The 24,269-nt window shown below is 38.1% G+C and overlaps 3 protein-coding genes across 6 annotated transcripts in view; 2 read left to right on the top strand and 1 right to left on the bottom strand.

Annotated features, from left to right (window-relative positions):
• Nucleotides 1-5,668, top strand: part of LOC129749418 (beta-1,4-glucuronyltransferase 1-like) — a 175,269-nt gene extending 169,601 nt beyond the window's left edge. Inside the window, exons 6-10 of the mRNA XM_055744392.1 lie at nucleotides 331-493; nucleotides 575-840; nucleotides 969-1,144; nucleotides 1,208-1,341; nucleotides 1,403-5,668. Of these exons, the coding sequence (XP_055600367.1) occupies nucleotides 331-493; nucleotides 575-840; nucleotides 969-1,144; nucleotides 1,208-1,341; nucleotides 1,403-1,600 (937 nt within the window). The 3' untranslated portion in view covers nucleotides 1,601-5,668. The remainder of the gene's footprint in view (nucleotides 1-330; nucleotides 494-574; nucleotides 841-968; nucleotides 1,145-1,207; nucleotides 1,342-1,402) is intronic.
• The window catches only part of LOC129749421 (beta-1,4-glucuronyltransferase 1-like), a 324,450-nt gene that overhangs the window by 273,818 nt on the left and 26,363 nt on the right, over nucleotides 1-24,269 (top strand). Inside the window, exons 1-2 of one of the 3 annotated variants that reach the window (XM_055744396.1) lie at nucleotides 21,642-22,010; nucleotides 24,024-24,244. The exons of the other annotated variants lie outside the window; for them this stretch is intronic. Of the exons in view, the coding sequence (XP_055600371.1) occupies nucleotides 24,027-24,244 (218 nt within the window). The 5' untranslated portion in view covers nucleotides 21,642-22,010; nucleotides 24,024-24,026. Of the gene's footprint in view, nucleotides 1-21,641; nucleotides 22,011-24,023; nucleotides 24,245-24,269 lie in introns of those variants that run through there. 3 annotated transcript variants of the gene reach the window in all.
• LOC129749419 (uncharacterized) overlaps nucleotides 22,180-24,269 on the bottom strand; it is a 28,630-nt gene continuing 26,540 nt past the window's right edge. For both annotated transcript variants that reach the window (XM_055744393.1, XM_055744394.1), the window contains exons 2-4: nucleotides 23,567-23,788; nucleotides 22,682-23,506; nucleotides 22,180-22,482 (exon numbers count right to left, since the gene is read on the bottom strand). In XM_055744393.1, the coding sequence (XP_055600368.1) occupies nucleotides 22,317-22,482; nucleotides 22,682-23,506; nucleotides 23,567-23,788 (1,213 nt within the window). In that variant the 3' untranslated portion in view covers nucleotides 22,180-22,316. The remainder of the gene's footprint in view (nucleotides 22,483-22,681; nucleotides 23,507-23,566; nucleotides 23,789-24,269) is intronic.

Here is a 24,269-nt window from a genome sequence, read left to right as displayed (position 1 = left end):
TGTAAGACTCTCAAAACTCAATTGAACAAAAAAGTCGCTAAACGAGATAATAATGATATTTCAGTAGAACTAAAATTTGGTACGTGGAGGATCTCAACAGGACACTAACTTGTCCTAGCAATGAAGACCTCTAACTATGCTTATCTGGGTATTCTTGCTCTTGAACAGCTTCTTGCTTCATTGCGAGGGACTGGCCAAACTTTTTGATATATAACCACTTCTTGGGAATTTGTGGAATGGCAATTTGTGATACAAACAAAAAACACATCAAGAAACAGAAATAATAATCGATTAATCCGTGGACTTCTACATCGAACATCTTCATTACAGGTGGAACGCCCCGGTCAGTTTGGCGATGCACGCGCCTGGCACCGACTTCATGCCCACCGTCGGCGCGATCAAGTATCTGCGAGACTGCCTGCCCGAGAGCCATCTTGTTCGTCAGTTTGTCACCTTTCATATTTATTTTAGTAGTAAACATATTCCAAAAGTTGTGAGTATAGCTGTAAAAGTGGATCGGTTGATTGGAAGACTAACTTCGGGCGTATATTTCCTCCGTTCCTCTCGTTGACAGGTTCCTAAATACGACAAAGTATTAGAACCGCCGTACAACTGCTCGCAGCATCCGCCCTTCTACAACATGTCGAGCGGGCAGCTGTACAAGACGCAGAAGAAGCTGCTGTATCCGGTGAACGTGGGCCGGAACATTGCCCGGGACGCGGCGATGACCCACTTCATCCTAGCTAGCGATATCGAATTGTACCCGAATCCGGGCCTGGTGCACAAGTTCCTAGAGATGATCGTGCGAAACGAGCCGGTGCTGCAGCGGAAAAATCCGAGGTGAGATGAACCCTTTTTGATAAAAGTTTTAGCTTCACATTTAGAATATATGAAAAAACCTAGTAGGCTCCTACATGATTGAAATTATAATCTAGACCACGTGTTCTAAAATATTTTTTTATTCGCAGGGTCTTTCCGCTGTCGATTTTTGAGGTGGACAGCAGCTCGCCGGTGCCGCGGGACAAAACGGAGCTGCAGGAGCTGCTGCGGCAGGGCAAGGCCATCTCGTTCCACAAGCGAGTTTGCTCCAGCTGCCACGGGGTGCCCAAGTCGAAGGAGTGGATCGCAGCCAATGAAACTGACGGTGAGGAAGAAAAATTTCAAAATTTGTGAGGAGATTGTTTAAAACATGTTTTCTTTTTTTCAGATTTGGGAGTGTTTCACATAGGAAAGCGGGTGGGATACTTTATCCACTGGGAGCCGATCTACATCGGAACCCACGCAGATCCACACTACGATGAGCGGTTAAGTTGGGAGGGAAAGAGTGATAAAATGACGCAGGTAAGTTGGGGTACTTAAGTTTCTTTTTCGATCAGTTTTCAATTATTTCTTCTCTTTGTAGGGTTACGCGCTCTGCGTGTTGGATTACGACTTCCACATCCTGGACAATGCCTTCCTGGTGCACAAACCAGGCATCAAGGTGCTGAAGAAGGATCCGAAGCGGGCCATGCTGGCCGCCAAGACCAATCAGCTGATCAAGAAGATCATCTACCCGGAGCTGCAGATCATGTACGGTTCCCGGAAGGGCTGCGCCGTATAGTTGAAGGGGAAACTCCCGGCGGCCCAATAGTATAAGGGGAATGGCAATGGCAGAGGTGGTGGCAGCGAGAGGAGGACTGACGACAAGATGATCTCCGGTGACATCCGGATTGCCAACGCCGATGCCGACGCCGCCTCTGCCACTGCTGGTGGTGGTGGTGGTTCTAGAGCAGGTGGTGGGATGCTTTCTGCCGTCGCTTCCCCTCCGAATCCGATCCTGGCCGGGGCCGGATTTCTGGTGACCTTCCTCGAGCAGCGCCCGCACGTAGGCAGCCGACGGAAGAAGGGAAAACGTAAGGGTTACGTCAGACGGCGGAAGTAAATCTAGCGATAAGACGTGTAAGTATGTGTACGTATGTATGTACTGTGTGCTAAGCTAAGTCGCATTTTACGATAATCAGGACAAAGTGCGTTTGGGCAAAGAATAACTAGGCGGGTGCGAGAGTTTTGTACATTATTGTTTGAATGAAAAAATTGCATGCGGCCAGAATATTGAACGCAATAAGGCTTAGATCAGTAAGGAAAAGAACGGTGATATGAAAAAAATACTGTCTTAAATATACTCTTAGACTAAAACAATGCTAAACTATTGTAAGATAAAGCAAAAAAAAAAACAAACAAGAAAAACAAATTGGCTGTTTGGTTAACGCAGATAAAGTAAAGTAGTGACACAGTATCGATGTGATACACAATTTTTTGTAACTTTTGTCAGTGGTAGAAATTTTTTCCACACCGAGAGATAATTCACACACGAAAAAAAAATACATTTGGATCCTTAAAACGAGGCAAAGTAAAAGTTAAAAAATGTTGGCAACGCTGAAGCTAACACAAGTAAATCACACAAACACGAATGATGTAGTGATGAATATTTTATAAATCACTTTTACACCTTAAACAAACAAAAAAAAATCAAGTAAAATCAACAACGTTATCACACATTGTGGAAAATCAACATGTAAACGAAAAAGGAAAAAAAATGAAAAGAATTTAGAACCACAAAACGCAACATGAAACTTTTAAATGGAAAATGAGAAGCACATTGATCAGCAGACTGTTGAGATGAATATCAAAAACGTAATGTCGAAGAACTATCGAACATTTCTTTTGATTTTGACATTTTAAAATTTTTTCATTAAAAATGTTTTTTTTTGTTTAAACTTTTTTTTTGTTAAAACTAAATTTGGATTGAAATTTAGGAATCAGATAAAAAAAGATATTTTGAATGACTTTATTTTTACGTATCCAACGTTTCGATCCTTAAAGGATCTTAATCAGGAACTAAAATTTGTAAAAATAAAGTTGTTCTTACTGAAAAAACTGAGACTGAAAGCCGAAAATCAACTTACTAAAAGTAAACTGAACAGTCACAAAAAAATAATCTGTATTCTGAATTCTAAATTCTGAATTCTGAATCTGAATTCTGAATTCTGAATCTGAATTCTGAATCTGAATTCTGAATCTGAATTCTGAATCTGAATTCTGAATCTGAATTCTGAATCTGAATTCTGAATCTGAATTCTGAATCTGAATTCTGATTCTGAATCTGAATTCTGAATCTGAATTCTGAATCTGAATTCTGAATCTGAATTCTGAATCTGAATTCTGAATCTGAATTCTGAATCTGAATTCTGAATCTGAATTCTGAATCTGAATTCTGGATCTGAATTCTGAATTTTGAATCTGAATTTGAATTCTGAATTCTGAATCTTAATTTTTATCTGAATTCTGAGTCTGAATTCTGAATCTGAATATAAATTCTAAATTTTAGATCGGCATTCTGAATCTGATTTCGGAATTTTGTATCCGAATTTTGGATTTTGAATCTGAATTTGGAATATGAATTCTGAATCTGAACTTTGAATTATGAATCTGAATTCTCATTTCCGAATTTTTTGCATTCGAAACTTTTACACTCGGAATTGGACTTCAATTATTTTTTGTTTATTTCTGAAATCCGAAATGAAAAAAAAGATCAGTAAAAATGCATTTTGTCTCCATCATGAGTGCCTTAAAGTAATGGAGAGACAAGAAGAGTAAATCACATCCAACTCATTCAGATCGAAATCATTCACCGATTGCGTCAGTTGTTTGATTGTGTTAGCTTAAAATCAGTCAATGTACTCAATGGAACGCAAAGTTTTTGCTGTTTTAATGCACATCATCAGAAATCATAAAAATAGGAAATTTTTATCTCCAGCCCATGGTTCCACTAAATGGATAACAAATCTTGAAGTCAGCAGCCGAAATGATCAAAAATTGCTGTTGAATTTTTTAGAGTGCTTAGCATAGCTGCATTGATTTTAAACAACAAGATCTAATCTTTGTTCAGGTTATTGGTTTGAAAATACGTACTATCTACTCCTCGTGTTTTGCTTTCCTTAAAATTGTACTGAAGTAGAAACAAATCCAAATCGAAAATATCTACCCTAGGAGAAGTTACTTGAAAAAACCTCTACACTCAATTCAATTATGTTATCGGGTAAAGCTCCAAAGTAAGATAGAACAAAAACCTAGTGGAAAATTCTTTGCAGTGTATCATCGAAACTGGAATAACATTTCGAAAGGATGAAATTCATTCCAGATCGAGAGTAAGATCCCTTAAGAAATTTGCCTGCTAGAAAAAATCAAGGTTTTATTCGAGTTTTAGCATTTTACTTACACAACAAAACTAGGCCTTGATCAAAGACCAATAATATCTGATGGGGCTTTCAACACACACATTTGTGTCCATCGACGCCACTTTTCCATGCAATAGCAAAAAAAAAAAACAAACAAAAAACTAAAACGTACCGGTAGACCGTTTACCAGTTAATTAAGTTCGGAGAGACTAGTTTTTAGACGTTTCGTAACAGTAAAAGTTGTATCAAATACAAAAGAAAAAGATAAAAATAGGAGTTACTTCCCAGTATGGGAGCAAAAATATCGATTGCCACTTGTATGACTAGATACTTTTAATGCGGACATTTTTTCGCGCTCCCCTAGTTTTTAGTGTTACATTTTTCCGTTCTTTCATTTTTTATTTTCAATAGATATTAGTTGACAGCTAGTTAGAACTGTATAGATTCCTGAAAGCCTGTTTTCTCTGAATGACGTCGCTTAAACAAAAAGCAAAGTTTTACCATACGTAGGATTCTTTGGGTACCTTAGTAGATGTCAAAATAGTGTTTGTTTTAGTGAAACACCTCGATACGATTCAAATTCATACCCTTGAAACAAGATTTTTTCCAATCTAGTGTTCTTTGTAGTGATGAGAGTTTTCCGCCCTAGATTCATTAGAATTTATTTCAATATCAAATCCAAGCAAGCCGCGAATAGTATAAAGGTTTCCAACTCCATGGGAATAGTTTCGAGCTCAATTGAGTAGGCTATACGAAACAGAAGTAAACACCCCAGAGAACATCTTTTGGGAAAGCTTAACTTTTCAAAGGGATGTTAATATTATTTATTACCATTCCTAGATCCAACCTAGACTCCATCTACAACATTTCATGAGCTTTGCATTGATCAATTCCACATCTAAATACTATGCATTCAACATGCATTTATTTCTATAAAAAAATGCGTTTACCTTTTTTGCATCATCAGACATCAACTTATTTAATCACACTTACAAATTCATGTCAATTGTTGCCAGTAGTTACGATTCATTGCCGAAGGTTCAGATTGATTTACCTACGCAAAATTTCCTGATCTGTATACACGCATCTCTTCTTCCAATGCAACAATTATTGGAAGCTGAATTTAAAACTAACACGCGAATCCATTTCATCGTCATCGATTTGTTTTGTGCAAAAAATAATAATAAAAAACGAAACCAATGACTAGGAGAAAATTCGAAAAAAGTTACTGTATTGTAACATTAGTGAGAGTATCCATGTATAAGCAAATCAAAAAGAATAAAAGGAAGAAGTAAAACAAAGAACAACGGAAACGCAGAAAATAACAGTATCGAATCAGCATCAATACTCACAATCACAAACACACACACACAAACGTACATGAAAATACCCATTGTCTTTTAGTGAAAATGAGCGACGAAGCGTAGAAGAAAAAGGAAAACACAACTACCAGAAGAATAAATGTATTTAAAAACAAAGATATTAAACCGGGTTAGACTCAATCTAGAAACAAAAGAGAACTCCTTGTTTTGTTTGAAAAAAAAAAAAACAGTTGATTATTTTTCTGTTGTATTTAATCTGTTTTTTATTATGGCATAACTACATCATATTGTAAAAGTTTATTTTTATCAACCAGTGTTCCGAATATCACTCATTTTCAATGAATGTTTCTGATTGCACTTCGCAACTGAACGTACAACGGTCGGGTTTCGTTATTGATTGCTACTGGACCTACCCGATCATCGATCGTTCAATTCATCGCTAAAATACAGATCACCTCGTACGATGCTTGCTGTCAAAACAGTGCAGCACCATCATCAAATTGGAATCTCACCAATGCGCAATGCATATGGCGAATCTTGTTGGTCTTCGATCAGGAGTGAATGGATCAGGCAGTGAGTGAGTGATACATGAAGCCGATCATTAGCGTATTTTGTTTGATTTGATATATAGCAAATTAATAAATTTATTTGTTGTTATAACGTTTTTTAACATCAGTATGATCAAAATCGAATTGAATTTGTGTTTGTGAGGGAAAGATGTTCACTTTCGCCATGTTTTTCAAATTTTACAAGTTCTCTTATTAAACTGTCGTCCGTCACGTTAAAACTACTGAGAATTTATGGTGTCCCGCACAACTGTTTGATTTTTATCGTCCTGCAAAAAATAATTTTGAATTTCATATAATTCAGGCAGATACTGAGTGAGCTTCATTCAGAATGGATCAGTTTGTATCTCACTCATCTCCGATATGCGATGTTTGCTAAACCGATAATTCTGAATGATGCGACTCGGTTTGCATAGCTGATAGGAGCGCTGATCGAGATTGCATACCACCCAGCAAACATTTATGAAGGTATAACGCGGGAACAACAGAGTTATTCAAAAAAATATACCAGATAAAAAGATTGTATTAAACTTACCAAAATAGCATATAGCTACAAAAGTGGAGGCGATATACCTACAATGACAAGATTCCAACGATTCGGTTTTACAACAAAAAGTAAAATAAACAAAAAAAAATTTCCTCAACCGACATTTGAACTTCAGTCCTCTGAGTTCGCAGTCCGGTATCTTACCACGACACCAACTTATCTGTTGATATAGTCCACGCTATAGCTCTATAGTTGAGATTTTCTTTTTACGAACCGGTCAAAGAAAGAGACCGGAGAGAGTGTCAATTGAAGGACCGCCCATTTATCGTAAATCTGTTCACTCATATCGTAAATGTCGAATTAGCATATTCTCAACTTTTTGGAAACATATTTACGAATTGATAAAACTTCTATCCGACTCGACTATTATTGGGCAAAGCTTGTCGTAAATGAATGATAGAAAATCACTCAATACCAACGTGTTAACGATAGTTATTGAAAATGTCTAAATATTCGATTTGGATTATCATTTCTATTACGATTTCATGTTTGCTGGGCAGCCAGGCGAAGCAGTTGCGAGAGGCGCTATCCCATTATACAATCTGAATGTTTCCAACAGGAAACGCATCCTGAGTGTTTGTTTTGATTGATTTTCGGAAGACTGTTATCAACATTCTCTACTTTATCCAGCTCAAGACTTTGATCAATAAATAAGTTCAGAATGGAGATCGCAACAAGACAACAGCATGGTGTGAATCAACCATTTTCGGCAATCCATCTATAAGGCTTCAATCCATGTTCCAGATTAAAAGGGCTTGGTGGAAGAAATAATTTTCAGAAAAAATTCCAAAGGATTGCAAAACAAAAGGTGTATTAAATCAAAGTAAGTTCTAACAATTTTTTCTTACATCTTACATATATTTCCACTACTATTTGGAAGTCATATTCCATGGCATTCAACATTACAGTAAAAGTACTATACAGTGGAATCATTCCTGAACCATTTCGGAAATAGATCCCAAAACCAAGAACTTTTTACGAAAGGAAGTAGACACTCGTATTATAATGTTAAATGCTAGAGTTGTTAAAATTAGGTTAAATTGTGTGTTGAACTCTGCTTTAAAGCTTTAACCACTTAGAATCGGGTCGTTTTGTTTTATTAAATGTAGCGCCTCTAGTTGTCGTACCGAGAAACTAAAGACAGCGTTTAGATCTGTAAGGTTTGTTTATATAGAGGTGAAATTTTGGTCAGGATTGCCTTTCTTCGTCGGCTGTTAAGTGGACTGCCACCAAGTCTGCAAAAAATCAAATCATTTAGGAAAAAATAGCTCAAATTTGAATCATGTGTAGTAGCCCGGTCGGATTCAATCAACACATTTTGATCACTTCGAAAATTTCATCAAGCTCACCATCTAGTAACTCGATCACAGAAAAATCAAAATCAAAACAAAACAAATCATGCGATTGCTTGGTGAGCGGACTTTTTCCCCCATGATTGGTGAGCTGTTTTAAATCCTAGTGAGCATGATTTTATTTAAAAAAAAAAATCATGACCAAACCGTGATCAGAATTTGAAAACGGCCATCGGCTGTTTGATTTTCAATCTTGGATCTTAAATCATCTATTTGAAATCCACGTGGTTTCTGAGGTAGCATGATGAGGAAACTCGAGTCGAACATTGTTTTCGATGGTTTCGGCGTTTCGCTTCCGCGTCGAATACATTTTCATAGGCAACGTTTTTTTTTTTGTAAATTTAAGTATCAATCAATCTAATTGTGTAAGTAGTTTTTCTTTAATTTCAAATCACATTCGGTCAAATTTTAAGTAAATTTACTGTTGATTTTGAAAAACACTGCAAAATATAAGCTTGAAAATCAAATTTCAAATAAAAATGAAAACCAAAAACATTAATTTCGATTATGTTTACAAACACATGAAGAACCGGCTAATTGTAATTTTTTTTTTGGACCGTGACCAGTCAAAATGACGGGTAAAGGGGAAATTTTTTATTACATATTATTTTGAACTTTTTTATTTTGATATTATTTTGTAACTTGTTCTATAACATTTTTGGCGAATGCGACATCGATCGGAATGGTACAGCTGATCAAGAAGCGGAACAACCTGAAGACATACAAGAAGCAGAAAGTGTCCAAACAAACGGCTGAAAAATAATCACGAGCCAAAACCAGAGCCCGGAAGCTGTATCATCGGATTTTGCAGAAGCCAGATGCGTGCATTCTCATGGACGATCAAACTTATGTAAAAGAGGATTCTAGTACTCTTCTGGGACCATAGTTCTACACTGCAGCTATTGGGGAGGATGTGAGTGACCACGAGAAGTCGATTGAGGTGGAAAAATTTGGCCAGAAAGTGCTTGTGTGGCAGGCAATCTGCTCCTGCGGATTGAATTCGGCGAATTCCTTTACAAAAGGAACAATAAATGCTGATATCTTCCAAAAGGATTGTTTGTAGGAAAGGGTGGTAGTACTATATAAGAAACATACGACTCCACCATTGTTCTGGCCGGATTTTGCGTCAGCCCACTACGCTAAATCCGCTCTTAGATGGTTTAAGGACAACGATATAGATTTCGTTGAGAAAGATATTAGAAAAAATTATAAAAAAACGCATTTTTTTAGAGAAAATTTTGATTCAGCGAAAGTTTTAGACTCGATGGTAACATTTAAAAAATCTGATTATCTTCTGCGATTGAATGTCAATTTAAAACAAAGATTTCAAGTAAATAATATTAAAATCGGTTGAAAATTGAAGAAGTTATGGCTACTTTACCATAACAGTATTTTTTGTAGTTTTTAATAATTTAACGAACTGCAGTACACTTATCATAGTATAGGAAGAATGAAACATGATAAATCTCACTCGCTCCAAGTCAAAATTATTTATTAGCTTACCAAAAGGTCACATGCCAAATTTCAGGAAGATCTGACAATAGGGAGGGTTTGCTTGAGTCTCAAACGTGAATAAAATTTTAAGCTATTTTGCCCGGGAGGAACGAAAAATACTGGTTTTTCATCAATAACTTTTTTTCATCACTAGCCGATTGTTTTTTATGGCTGATTTTCTTAAAGCCTAAGTTGAGACAAATATTTCAACCGAACACTGTAATTCGATTGGGTTTTAAACAAGAAAATTATTGTGGTTCCAAGATTGTATTTTGGTCGAAAATTATCGTATAAAACGCAATGCGTAAAAAGTACTCATTGAGTGTTGGACAAAATTTGCGGCCTTTGAATTGCAATAACTTTTTTACTTCAAGTTCAATCGTGTTGCAGTCTTAGGGTGAAATATTTGTCTCAACTTAGGCTTTAAGAAAATCAACCATAAAAAACAATCGACTCCTGATGAAAAAAGTTATTGATGAAAAACCAGTATTTTTCGTTCCTCCCGGGCAAAATAGCTTAAAATTTTATTCACGTTTGAGACTCAAGCAAACCCTCCCTATCGTCAGATCTTCCTGAAATTTGGCATGTGACCTTTTGGTAAGCTAATAAATAATTTTGACTTGGAGCGAGTGAGATTTATCATGTTTCATTCTTCCTATACTATGATAAGTGTACTGCAGTTCGTTAAATTATTAAAAACTACAAAAAATACTGTTATGGTAAAGTAGCCATAACTTCTTCAATTTTCAACCGATTTTAATAAATAACCACTTGAAATCTTTGTTTTAAACTGACATTTAAGCACAAAAGAAAATCTGATTTTTAAATGTTACCATCGAGTCTAAAACTTTCGCTGAAATAAAATTTTCTCTAAAAAAATGCGTTTTTTTATGATTTCTTTAAAAAAATGCGTTTTTTATAATTTTTTCTATCATAAAGTCACTAATATCAACAATACTGTTGATCATATGCAAAAGCTGTGTTCAGATGATCGATAGAAAATTTATTCACCTTCAATATGCAAAAGAGGGATTTCAAATTACTGTTATGCCGTCCGAGATATTTTCATCTAAGTACTAGAACTTTTTTTATTTTTCCAAAATTTCATATTTGGAGCATAACTTAAAAACGGTTCTACTGAGATTTTTTTGAATTTCATTTTCGGTTTCAGCGCCCGATTCAAGTTCAATCAATCAAGTCAATCAAGTTCACGATTTTTTTTAAATTTTGTAAACTAGTGTAATCAAACAAAATTTACTAGTTGTTTATACATTTCGAGGTACTCGAAATGATTATTATTAAAACTCACCGAAAATTTTCGATAATTTCGAAATATAAACATATTGTTCGCGCCAAAACATCAGCAGCGCGAGCCAAGCGACGATCACCTCAGCTGCAGAAATAACAACCTCAGCTACAAGCAGCATCAATTACTGCCACACGTAGGGGAAAGGTTTCCTAAATGGGCCTATCGGGTTAAATGACCCTACGGCTGTTTGATGAAATGGCTGACTAGACAGCTTATCTGACCAATGCATTTTGAGGGTGATTCGCTCAGAACATAAGGCAAGAAAGAATTTTATGAATTTACAAACTCAAAAATTTTTAAAAAAATCATACAAGGTTTTGATACATTTTGATGTAATATTTCGACTTTTAAAAATTATACGTAAAGAAGCTTAAAACAAAAACTAGGATGGTTTTTGTTTCTTACTTAAATGTACTTAAGAAATTAAACATATTTCAGCTTTTGTGGAGGTTTAATAATGATTATTTAGTGGAATAATAGAGTGGTTTTGTATGCCCCCATCATGTTTGTAAAATGCCTCCATCCTAAAATAACAGGTTAAATAGAATAAATATATGATTTTTATCATTGAACCTTCAAATGTAAGCTCTGAATAATATCTTAAAAGAGAATTGAAGATCTAAAAACAGATTTGATGAAGTTTTTCTCATGGATGAACTGCCCCCCTAGTATGGCAACCCTAACATTTGTTTTGTTCCATAAAATTATAATATACAAAGATTTTCATGAAACTTCAGCTTTGTCGTGCGCAAATTATTATTTTCTAGCAGTTTCAATGAAATTATACGGAAATATTGCTTAAAAACCGAAATTTTGTTCAAAACATAAATAGGCGCATTTAGCCCGCACGGTTTGAGGTTCGGCATTTTAGACAACACTTATAATAAAATCATTTTCTTGGAAACAAAAGAAAATTTCAACATAAAAATTACTCCAATGTATAGAAAACAGATGCCTGCACACGTGTATATAGTTTTTGTACACATATTCGATCTGATATTTGATAAACTCAGTGTTCTGCTTAATAGGCGCATATAGCCCGCTCCTCCCCTATCAGCAGTGGTCAGAACAAAAGTGCGTGTGAGCAGCGTGGGAAAAAGAATCACCGATGACCGATCTGCTAGTAGGGAGACAATAGGGATAGAATTAGAAGCAGTGTATCACCCGTGTCGGTCGGTCGTTTGTCTAATTTTCAATACAGTCCACTTATGATCAATCGAGTTGAGCGTTTTTTGTTCTAATTTATTTAATAAATGTTCCCGTGTAATCGTATCACCTGCTAAGTGTCGTGCCGTGATTTAATATCCGAACTATCACGTCTGGAAACTTCCGCGGTTGTTCTGAACCAGTGCGCCTTTAGGGATTGGCCCTAACATTTGGTCCTTAGCGACCGGATTAAACCGCGGAGTTTGTGCGCGTTTTCCTGTGTGAACGCTTTGTGTGAACAAGTGCTTTTGTGCTAGTCGGCTTGGCTTGGGTTTGCCCCATTTTGTGCAAGTCCGTATTTCAATCGGGTGGCTTGGGATTATCCCTATTTTTTTTCAATCGCGGGCTCGGGTTAACCGTATAAAAGTGCACTTGGGCAGCCTGATTGGCGGGCGGTTCTCTACCAAAGTGTGTGCTTCTCTTGAACGGCAATTCCTTCCCCCGGGTGGGCTTGAAATGAAAAGTGAAATCATAGAAAACACCCCAGAAGTATAGATATTTTTCTTGACATCTTGTGGTTGAAAAGCCCTCATGGAGTGGCACATGTAAAGTGATGCAAATTGGTGGTTTTTAAGCACTTTTAAAGTTGCATTTAGTGAGTGGTGGAATTTAATTCCTGAAGAAAACAACAGCCGGCTGGATACATCGAATTACAAAATCGCATTTTGGAGTAAAGGTTGATCACGTTACTGTTGCAGAAGGATTCGTCGTTTGCCAAAGGACACCACGATAGGATACAAGATAAGTACTAGTAGATAGAGTGTGAGTGTGAATACGCGATTAAATGGTTGAGGTGGCTGAATGAGGCTTGCATGATTTGCTTAAATTTTAAGAATAGTGGAGATTCTGATAAGCTTCCTCCGGTAGACTTTGAGCAGCCGCTTAGTGCATAAAAGCTCTAAATTAATTATACTACGATACAAGTATCGGTAAACTAACATTTGCCTGTCAAATAAGTCAATTTATCGCCGTTTGAGGTCTCGGGAGTGTTTTTGTGAAAAGTGTTGTGTTTTATAAAATGAATAACGATTTGCGACATCTATCCAAGCAAGAACGGATCTTGTGGAACTTGCTAGAGAGTTTTGAAGATTTTCTTCAAGATTACGACGATGATCGGGATCAAGGTTCACTTCAACCACGGCTGGCTAAATTGGACGAGGCTTATGAAAAGTTTTGTGATCTACGTGTTAAAATAGAAATGCTTCTGGAAAACCTTGAAGAGGATTCGGAAGACAGCGATCGAAAGATGGAAGTTCGGAAAAAGGAAAGCAAGAAGGTGTACAAGGGATTCGTGACACGGTATTTTTCATTGAAACAACAGTTGCTGTCGAAAATGGAGTCGATTCCCGCACGATCAACACGATCCTCTGTTTCTGACACAGTTTTGCCGTGTCACACAAAATATCCGGAGCTTCAGCTGCCAACTTTCTCTGGAAAACTGTTAGATTGGATCAATTTCCGGGACAACTTCAAGTCGCTGATTCATGATAACATCCAACTAAATAATATGGATAAGTTCAACTACCTCCGGACGTCATTGAGAGACGACGCGCTTCTCCATATCAATCAAATTCATGTTTCAGCAACGAATTACAGCCTAGCGTGGAGCACGCTTGAATCCAAATTTGAAAATCACAAGTTGATTGCACAGGAGAATATGAAGGCTCTATTTGCCACACCTGCCATGGGCGCAGAATGTTATGAAGCGTTGAATGCACTATTGTCGGCGTTTAAAATCAATCTTCAACAGTTAGAAAAACTAGGCCAGAGAACAAGTGATTGGAGTACATTATTGGCGTTTATGCTCTCGCAAAAATTGGATGCCGAAACCTACCGTCTTTGGGAAACTCACCATGCTTCCAAAAATGTACCTACCTATGAAGCCATGTTTGAGTTCCTGGAAAATCATTGCGCGATCCTACAGTCAACGGCCAGTCGAAGCGGCGAAAATCAAAACACAAGAGCCACCATCAGTCACAGCACAGCCACATCAGAGGGATTCTGCCCTATTTGTCACAACGGAAGACACAACGCAGAGCAATGCATTAGATTTAGCAGGATGCGGATTATTGACCGGAAGTTTTTGGTGCGCAGATTAGGGCTCTATTTGAATTGTTTAAATTCCGGACATTTTACTGCTGACTGCTCGCAAGGAACCTGTTCGAAGTGTGGACAATATCATCACGATCTTTTGCACCCGTATTCTCCCAACCAAAACAACCCATTCAACGTGCAGAACTTCGCTCAAGACCCACGAAGACCTCAACGCGCGGACAGTCAATCAAGAAGGGAACCTTATACGCATCAGCCTCAGTCCCGGATGGAAAGCAACCAATCTCCACAGAACACCTCACAACCTACACAACAGCCACCTCCCACAAACACACCCACTACTAGCCACCACACTTCTACTCTACTCAGTACACAACAGAACACCCACACTGCTATTCTATCGACAGCGGTCGTTATGCTAGCTGATAGCAGTGGAAACACAGTTTTAGCCCGTGCATTGTTGGACAATGGGTCTCAAATATCTTTAATTACCGAAGGTTTGTCAAAGAAGCTGAATTTTGTCCGTGTTCAAGAAAGTCTTCCCGTAAAAGGTGTTGGAGGGTCTACAACTCTTTCGAAAGAATCTGTCCTAGCTCGTATTGTGTCCACCAAATCTTCATTTACGACCACCGAGACAAAATTGTTTGTGCTACCACAAATCACGTTGGATTTGCCCCAAACAAGCATTGACGTTAGTAGCTGGAGATTGCCACCTTCGATCAGCCTTGCAGATCCCAATTTCAACAAATCAAGCCCCGTTGATCTCGTGATAGGAGTTTCTACATTTTACGAAGTTCTGCTGCCGAACCAGATGAAGATAAATGATGCCGGTCCAATCCTACAGAATTCTCATCTGGGGTGGATTGTCGCAGGAGAGCTTCCAGAAGAAACAGTTGTTTCTTACAACGCCATGATGTCAACTGGAAAAATAGCGAATGATCTGCCTGATTTTGAGTTATCATTTTGGAGTTCTATTCTCTCTCTTTTCCTTCTGGTAACATTCAATGCTGCCTGTTTTTGCTACTTTTATGGTTTTGCGAGTGTACCCTTTGTTTTTCTTAATATGTTTCTCCAAGAACTTTGGAAAGGAAAGTTTCTTGCGATGAAAAATACAAACATGAACACCAGTACCTATTGGCTGAAATTGCGGGACAAATTGAATGAATACTGCAGCAAATGTATACCCCGATGGGTGGGTCGAATTCTGCAGAAAGGGAATTGCATGGAAACTCCACGGATTATGCGACTTCTCCGGAGAGAACAACGAAATACAATGATACACTTTAAATCACTTCATAACGATCTCACACCTGCTTCTTTGTAAAATGCGTCGGAGTCTTAGTATATCATCATCGTCAACACGAGTCCTAGAGAATCATATTAAAATAAGTATTTTTCGCCCCCATGAGGGGCACTTTTGGCACTGTCGGCGTATCAGCCGTATTGTCAGGGGGCCGACTGATAAGTTACGTTCAATCCCTCTATTCGTTTGCGGAACATACAGTGTTTTTCCTTCGCCAGGGTTGTACACAGAACCACAAGTAGCACCATAAGAATCGGACGTCACCATGCTATGGACCACGCCCTGACCTGTTCATCGTTTACTCCGTTCATTCGTTCAACATAAAATGTATTTTCTGCCCCCATGAGGGGTACTGTTGGCACTGGCGGCGTATTAGCCGTATTGCCAGGGGGCCAACAGATAAGATAAGTTCACCTTGTCTGTTTATTTGCGGAATTCTGCAGTTCTTTTCCCTCCGCCAGGGTATTATACTTTACACGGCTTCTAAGAAGATCAGGATCGCTACCACCGATGCCACACCATCGATGATGTGGACTCAATATTACAGTAAATCACCGTTTGTTTCATCACACAAGCTGAGTAAGCCCCCATAGGGGCATCCATTGGCGTACGGTGGCTTAACCAGTCACCATTGCCAGGGGGCCAATTTCTAAGTTATGTTTATCGTATTTTATTTGTTGTATCGGATACCAACGTATTGTTGTTTCATCAGATCATCCAAAACGACCTAACCAGACCGGAGAGTTTATCCAGATCACTATATAATCTTCAGATAAGTATGCCCCCAGTTGGGGCGCATTTGGCTAGGAGCGGCATATCAGGCGTCGATGCCAGGGGGCGATTTCAAAGTTATGTTTTCCCAAACCACTAGAAGCACGGAGGAATTGTCTTTTTTATATATTCAACAGGGTACTGTTTGGAACGCGCCATATCTGAGGACACCCACACGACTGTTGGAACACTTTGAGCATCTGCAGCCCCCGAAAGGGGCGAACTGTGGCTTTTAGCGAAGTTTATTCTTCGTGAATGCCTGGGGGCCACAGCGCAAGTTATGTTCCAAATATTTTTCAATTGACCCAGTATCAACCGTTTCCGTCTCCAACAGGAACACTTCTGGCATCAGATTTACCCTACAGTCGAGCGCAACTATTCGGATGGCATCAGTGTATGAGAGTATGGTTCATCGCAGTTGATGACAGCATGTTGAATATCAGTTAGATGGTGTCTTTGAGAACGTAACAACCTTATCGAGATGTGGTCCAAGTCGATACTGATGGAAGATTTCGTGTTGAGTGAACTCAAGGCGGGCGGTATGTTCGCGCCAAAACATCAGCAGCGCGAGCCAAGCGACGATCACCTCAGCTGCAGAAATAACAACCTCAGCTACAAGCAGCATCAATTACTGCCACACGTATCAGCAGTGGTCAGAACAAAAGTGCGTGTGAGCAGCGTGGGAAAAAGAATCACCGATGACCGATCTGCTAGTAGGGAGACAATAGGGATAGAATTAGAAGCAGTGTATCACCCGTGTCGGTCGGTCGTTTGTCTAATTTTCAATACAGTCCACTTATGATCAATCGAGTTGAGCGTTTTTTGTTCTAATTTATTTAATAAATGTTCCCGTGTAATCGTATCACCTGCTAAGTGTCGTGCCGTGATTTAATATCCGAACTATCACGTCTGGAAACTTCCGCGGTTGTTCTGAACCAGTGCGCCTTTAGGGATTGGCCCTAACACATATATTTAAATGTTTTCAACAATTTGACTGTCATTTCTTTTGGTTACGATCGCAAGATCATAAGTTTTAATTTAATTTTAAGTCATAATTTGGATCTATATGTGATCCGTTGATCAGAATAAACAAAAAATAATTAAATAAGGTTATATTTTGGGAATTAAATAATAAAATGTAAATAAAATTATCCTTTCGGGGGGCTTCCCTTTTATTTTTTAAACACTTCTAGCCAGCTCTAATTTGTAAAAAATAGAATAGGTCCAAAAAACTGACACTGGTGAAATTCTACAAAAGCTTCAAATCTTGAGATCGGAACTGAACTTTTCAAAACTTGTTAAATATTCACGTAAAACATGAAAAAAATCACAGGAACTGAATGACCTCTTCTGAAAACTTTAATTATTTTATATTTTCTGATTTCCTTCATTTTTTAATACTTTATCTTCTCATTAGTGATTCTGAAGCCTCTCAACACTGTATTTTCATAGAGATAACGTTTACATCAATGTATTCTACGTAGAAGTTTTTTTTTGTAATCATTGAACATAAATTTGCCTTGTTACTTTTTTATCAAACATTTATATCTCAGCTTAGCTTAGCTTCTTTGACTACTCATATCCACCTTCAATCATTAAGCCCGAAATGCTTTAATTAGCCTTCAAAAATACCACCATTTTTCCATGGTTTTAGTAAAAATATAAAACTATATTGTGTCAAATCATTCAATGCATTTAGAATTTCATGATCGCTGGCGTAGCTAAGTAGAACGAGTTCCACATCGCCAATGGTTGCTACTCCGTGATTGATCGAGGCCATAAATTTTGTGCAAGGGCCAAAAGAATGCAGCTTGGGATTAGCAATTCATACTCAATGCACAAAACTTATGCTCTCCCTTTACAAAATGATCAATAACAGCGCCGGCCACGTCCTAGTAGTCAATGAGGGATGAAGGAAGGATTGTTAGTACTGTTTTCTTCAAAACCATGTTTTGAAAAATTCTGAAATAATGATCAGTTTGTATCACCAGCTATAGAAACCGTCTATACGTCTGCGAATCTATATTCAAGTAAGTCAGGAAGGGTTGTTTTAGTAAGGGAGAGGTTTGAATCAGGAGCCATTTTTAGAAAATGGTGCGATTTTTGTTGATCTACACCTCCTATGCTCCTAGACATTTCCTAAGGAAACTCCTAATAATATCTACGAGGTGTTTTAAATAGGAAATTTAAAAAGATTTTTGATCTCTCAAATAATTAAAAAGCAACCATTCGAATTTTCTAGAAGCCAGCTGTTTCCCTCACTATAATTTCTAACTCATCAATGATTCTCGAAACCTTTCTTGAAATAACAAATAACCACTAAAAACGTGGAATGAAGAATCAAAAATTTATAGATGATGCAATTTGAAAACATGTTGAATTTTAGAAATGTTTTGCAGAAATTGCTTTTGAAAAACTTTGCGGCTCGTTTTCAATCTTTGCTTCATATTGTTGTAGTTTAATACTTTTTGGCTTTTTAAGTAAATAATTTTAACTTTTCTAAAAAATTTTTCAAACGTCCTTAAAGTGATCTTTAAAAGAAAAAAAAATAAGGAAAAGTTACTTAGTTTTCAATTTCTGTAGCAGTCTAGGTACGTTTGTCATATTCGTTATCCATTCACACCCAGTGAAATTGTTGAAGTAGGCGATACGGTACGTTCACACCAAAACACTTCTACAAGACCGCACGAAACGAATGAAAATGCACGAGGTACGTTTTTCACGTTCGTCGCCACGGCACCCATATTCGGGTGACGGGTGTATTTCCTGGGGGGCCCCGTCACATCAAAAAGCGTGTGACGCTCTCTTACTTGAGTTTACCACTCAGCTTCGCCACACGTTTCAAATATCTTTGGTTTCTCTCTCTGAAAATTTCTTTGGGCCCGGCTAGTAAAACTATCAAAATGAGCGTGGCGACGAACGTGTTAAGCTATTGATTCAGTTACGGAGACGTAAATCTATGTGCGTTTTTGCAATATTGCAGAAACAAAGTCATTGAAAAGTTCGCATCAATAGATTATGATAACATGTTGCGCGGGTGGTTTACTTTTGAAAATTTCAAATTAATACAAAAGTCCTTCAAAATTAAACGGTAAACCGGCTACACGGGAACTTGCCGCACTTTAATCAGATTTCGGCCGTTTTCTGTCGTTCTCTCAATTATTATTATCTGTAGTTTTTCACTCTAGTAACTTTACTTCACACTCCACGCACTTTGAAAAAATGAAATCCTGCTGAACCAATGGGAAACCGCTCTAAAATAATCGAAACAGGAGAACCATAACGCACAACACCGATTCGGAATTCAACTCGGGGAGAGAACATTTTCTTCATTTCTGCAATCAGACGAAAAACTTTTCGGATAAACCGGACTTCACTACAATAAGAAATTATTAGATATTAAAAATTTTCATTTTCCCCGAAAATTCAAGCGCAAAAAATTTCACGAGCGAGGAAAACACGACCGCACTTAACCAAGCTTGCTTCGATCTCCCTTTTTATCAAACATTTCATTTTTCAATATCTTAAGAATGAAATGCGAGTTTTTTTTCAAACAAAGTGTCTTCTTCCTAACAAAAATTTAATTGAATTTTTTTCCGTTATTTTTTCGCGTGATTTCTCATAGTACAACATAGTGCCATGTTTTGTTGATTTTTTTTTTGTGTTTTCTCTGCTACTTTGATCATGAAGTTTGACAGCTCTGAGCGCTAGTGGCGACTCGACTCGGAAAATTAGCTTCTTCCAGAGATTCCATTCATGGAAGCTTATCATTTACATGCCCTCTAGCCTAAAATTTCAACACCTATCAAGCTTTTTTCTATTGGTGCACTAAAGCAGCGGTCAGGGAACCGGGGTAAATTACCCCAAATAGGGTAAAAGTGATATTCTTGGGGGTAACAGTGAATATTTTGTGAGTGATAAGTGTATTTACCCCAATGTTTTTTTAAAAAGGTTTTTACGTGGTTTTTTTTTACACGGCTTTTTTACAAAGTTTTCGGGAATTAACACGGTTTTTTTTGCACGTTTTTTTACGCGGTTTGTTTATCAGTGTAAAAAAAACCTTACTGTATTTTCATTTTGCAATTTTATGAATTTGTTGGTTTTATTTCGAAAGTGAAGAATTCAGCGGCATATGCAGAAGTGAATATTTCTCCCTGATTCATTCAAATAACACGCTTTGAGAGCTCGCTCAGTATTTACGGATACGTTTTTTTTGCTCTTCGTCATCAACGTAAATAAAAATGTTTTGGGGTAATGATTCAAAAAGTTCCCCAACCCCTGCACTAAAGCCTGTCCATCCACCTTTCTTTCATATTATATAAAAATAAAATTTCTCTCTAGAATTTCATCCCGCCGAACATGCCATCTAAAATATACGGCGATTAAAATCTTATAGCCAACTTATATTTTTTGCGTTTTGAAAGTATTTTTAATCAATTTTTGAAATCAGGTATCAATAAGCTTGCCAGGCCGCCGTTGAATTTTTATCAAGCGTCACAAAAATTCCAAGTGGCGCTAAAACCGACGCGGTCTAAGGCGATTTCTTTTGGGAATACTACGTTGAGGAGAGATCGAATATCGAATCGCTTTGGTTGAGGACAACATTAATTTTTTAGGGTAGGTTTTTCCGCAGAATTATGAGCAATATTTAATAATATATGTTAGCATATTTCAACGATAATATTAACACATATGTACATATATTTTGACCTCACCAAACAGAAGACTTGTATTCCAACCAAGTTTATGCATCATACCTAATCTAATGATAACAATAAATTGCTCACTCACCAGTGATTCAAGCAGAAGAGAGATTGTACACCCACCATTTTTTTCGCTCTGAACCTGACTGGAGATAGCTATCTATATGTTAAATTGTCCAAAATCAACTTTGAAGAAAATTCAGCGAGTGACGATGTTGAGTTCGTCAAAGCAGGAAGCTAGTGGAAAAATTGTTTCAAAACACGTCTTCAGATTTCTTTATGATTGGGCAAGACAATATTTCATTTTGTAAAATTTTCAACCGATATTTCTCGAGAAAGTCTTGAATTTTTTTTCTTTTTTTCTTTTATGAGACATCATCACTAAAAAAGTTTGTTATCTATACAGCTGAAGCCTTTCTTAACTATGCCAATACCTTCAAGTGTTTCTTAAACATTAGAAATCGCAACGATGTTTAATTTACTATTTGAAACTCAAGAGGTTTCCAAGTTTCGAAGTTTCTTTGGGGCAAACCGTTTTAAACTTAATCTCATTGAGCGCGTTTCGATCTTATCTCGACTCGACCCGATTGGCAGAGAGCAGTTGATGAAAAATAAAATCAAAATTAGTTGCTTAGAGGATGCTTACATGTTGTGTGCAGGAGACAGCACATTTTATTTGTTATCAATCCTAAAAGAGGTTAGAGATAGTTGGTCGCGGTCGGTGGTTTTAGATAACACGAGTGCTGTTCACCTGATGCTCAGAAGGCAGGTTCAGCAGAAATCGATATCGCCACGCCACTAAATACTACTGGTCGGTCAATTGACGGGGGACAAACGTCAGTTAGTTGGTCGAAGGTGGTGTCTCGGAACGGTTGTGATTTTATCAAAAGTCGAAACGAAAAATTCCCATCCAGTTCCGATTGTGATGAAAAGTGTATCATCACCTTTATTGGTCCAATCAATTACCGATCTGCAGCATCTTTGGTTTTTTTTATTTCTGTCGATGCGAAACGTGATCGCGGCATCAGCCTCGGAGGCGTCACTACTAGTTTGGCTGACAAACAAGCAGACAATCTCTTCTTGGGACGGATTCACAATATTGGACAATTCAATTAACACCTATTAAAAAACTAAGCATCAATAAAGGAAGGAAGCTGCCAATCTGAGCGTGAGTTATATCATCTAGTTTCAATAATTGCTATCAGTGTTCTGAATTAAATTATGACGTCTGATGTTTTTCAACATAAATTTTCATCTTATCCGTTCCCTGAAATTTCAACCTACACAGTTGGAATAATTTCTCCACAAAAAATTACCATTTTAATGTCTTCGGATAATTAAGTTTGGATAAATTTCTTTCTTTATTTGTAAGTATTTTCTTACACGTATGATCTGATACAGGTATAATATTATTTGTATTAAAACGTTCGAAAGAGCACCAAAAACTACACTAACTTCAATTCAGTTGAATCAACTATTGTTTGATTTTCACTCCTGGCTTATGACCCACAACGCAGTGGAAGCTCTTTCGACAATCTCCTCCACCCAGGCCCACGATCATCGACTTCAGACAGTCTAAAATCACACCGGATCGAGATTCCTCATCTACAAGGTTGCCAGTGAGCCAACTTATTCCCAAACTAAAAAAGAAACAGATAAATGTTATATTTGTCGACTGAGGACCTCAGGATCAGAGGGATGTAACTGCCAAAATCATTCAAAACAAAATTTAGATTTTTTTTAAATATTATTCAACACCCTTTCGATTGAATTCAAACTGTTCGAGTTCTAAAATATGTGAAAATCGAGCACCTTTAGGCACTTCATCCCTCAACTTACTTCCACACGGCCATCCAGTAGCGTCGGATGTATTTCAGTCCGGTTGAAAGTTGATTACCCTCGCAGATGACAAACTGAGAGCAGCGACCCGAATCTTCCTTCGCGTGAATGGCCGCATCCATCGAGTCCAACACCTTGCGAGCTATTTCGTTGATTTCGCTCAGCCGCTGGAGCTGGTTCAGTTCCAGCAGCGATCGCCTTCGACGTCGGCGTCCTCCGATACGCACCTCTTCGACACCTTCGCCGGTTAGCTCCGTCGTTGCGACCGGAACCATCAGATTGGTGTCCGCATTCGTCATCGTGAGGCACATTATCACCTGCAGGATAAACATTCCGAACGACAGGAATGCCAACGTGGTCAGGGCGATGTCGAACAGGTCCTTCAGGGCTAGACTCTTGCCTTCGTGGTGATGTTCCTTCTCGTGTTCGTACTCGAGACGATGGATGTGGTAGTAATCTCCCCGGGACTCTCCCTGCAGAAGTTCGTGAGGGTTTTTGTTGGGCAGCTGACCAGGAGCCGGTCTCGGTTGCAGTTGATACGGATTGGGCTTATAAGGCTGAGCTTTGTAGGACGGATTATAGGACGACGGATTGTAGGACGGATTGTAGGGCTGACTGTAGACCGGAGATGGGTGTTGGCTAGGGTCCGGATGTTGAACTGCAAAGCCCGTGATGACACCTTCGTCGAAGTAATCGCCAGCTACCGATGGTTGTTGGAGGTTGGGGTTCACAGCTGTATCGGCTCGATGATTCCCCAGGTCATTTGTCAGGTTAGACATGCTCGGTGAGAGATAGTTTCGGTAGATGTCATCCAAGGTAGTAGATCTGAAAGTAACAGTAACATTATCAAGACGAATTTCAATACTTTAAAAACGAGAAACTCACTTGGACAACCAATCGACATAGCCGGAGGATCCGGGATCGTACAGCATGGCGGTCTTGGGTGAGGGAAGCTTACTGCTGATGGTTGTAGTGTTGTTCAGGTCCGGTGAGGATACCATAAGAGTTGATCCAAGGCGTTTCGAGAATCCCAGCGTGCTTGGCAGAAGCTCAGATATTATCTGCTGGGCGACGAAGCCGTTGCACAGATAGCTGTTGATCATTTTCCTAGAAAACAATACAAAAACATGCTTTTAATTCTTGTGTCCAAGTAAATATTAAAAAATTCTATTACAATTTACATGATGCGTTGAAAAAAGAATTTTAAAGTAGGCCATGCTACCAATAATTTAATTCCATCATAAAACCCTAATCTCTTCTTTGAAAGAAGTGGCCTACTGTGATTGTTATGTTATTAAAACACCTATCGAAAACGTCTTTTATTTATTTTTGCTTTTTTCAGAAAATGGCATCCCAATCGACAAAATTCTCCTACGCCCGCCTAAACCAAGATGAGTCGTATCAAAAGTCAGCATTCATTCGAATCCTTCTCCTGTTGGTGGCAATCTTTTTCCTCTTCTTTTGTGCCATGGGCTTTGCCAGTAGCCAATACCCAACTGTGACGCTCAACGACAAAATCAGCACGTTTCATGAACCACCCAAAGATCACCTCCAAGCACTGAAGTAAGCAACCGCTGCCATTAAATTG

Source organism: Uranotaenia lowii, chromosome 2 (genome assembly GCF_029784155.1).
Source record: "Uranotaenia lowii strain MFRU-FL chromosome 2, ASM2978415v1, whole genome shotgun sequence".
Classification (NCBI taxonomy): Eukaryota; Metazoa; Arthropoda; class Insecta; order Diptera; family Culicidae; genus Uranotaenia; species Uranotaenia lowii.
The sequence above is the reverse complement of the archived record's forward strand: the minus strand, read 5'-3'. Positions and strand labels throughout refer to the sequence as shown.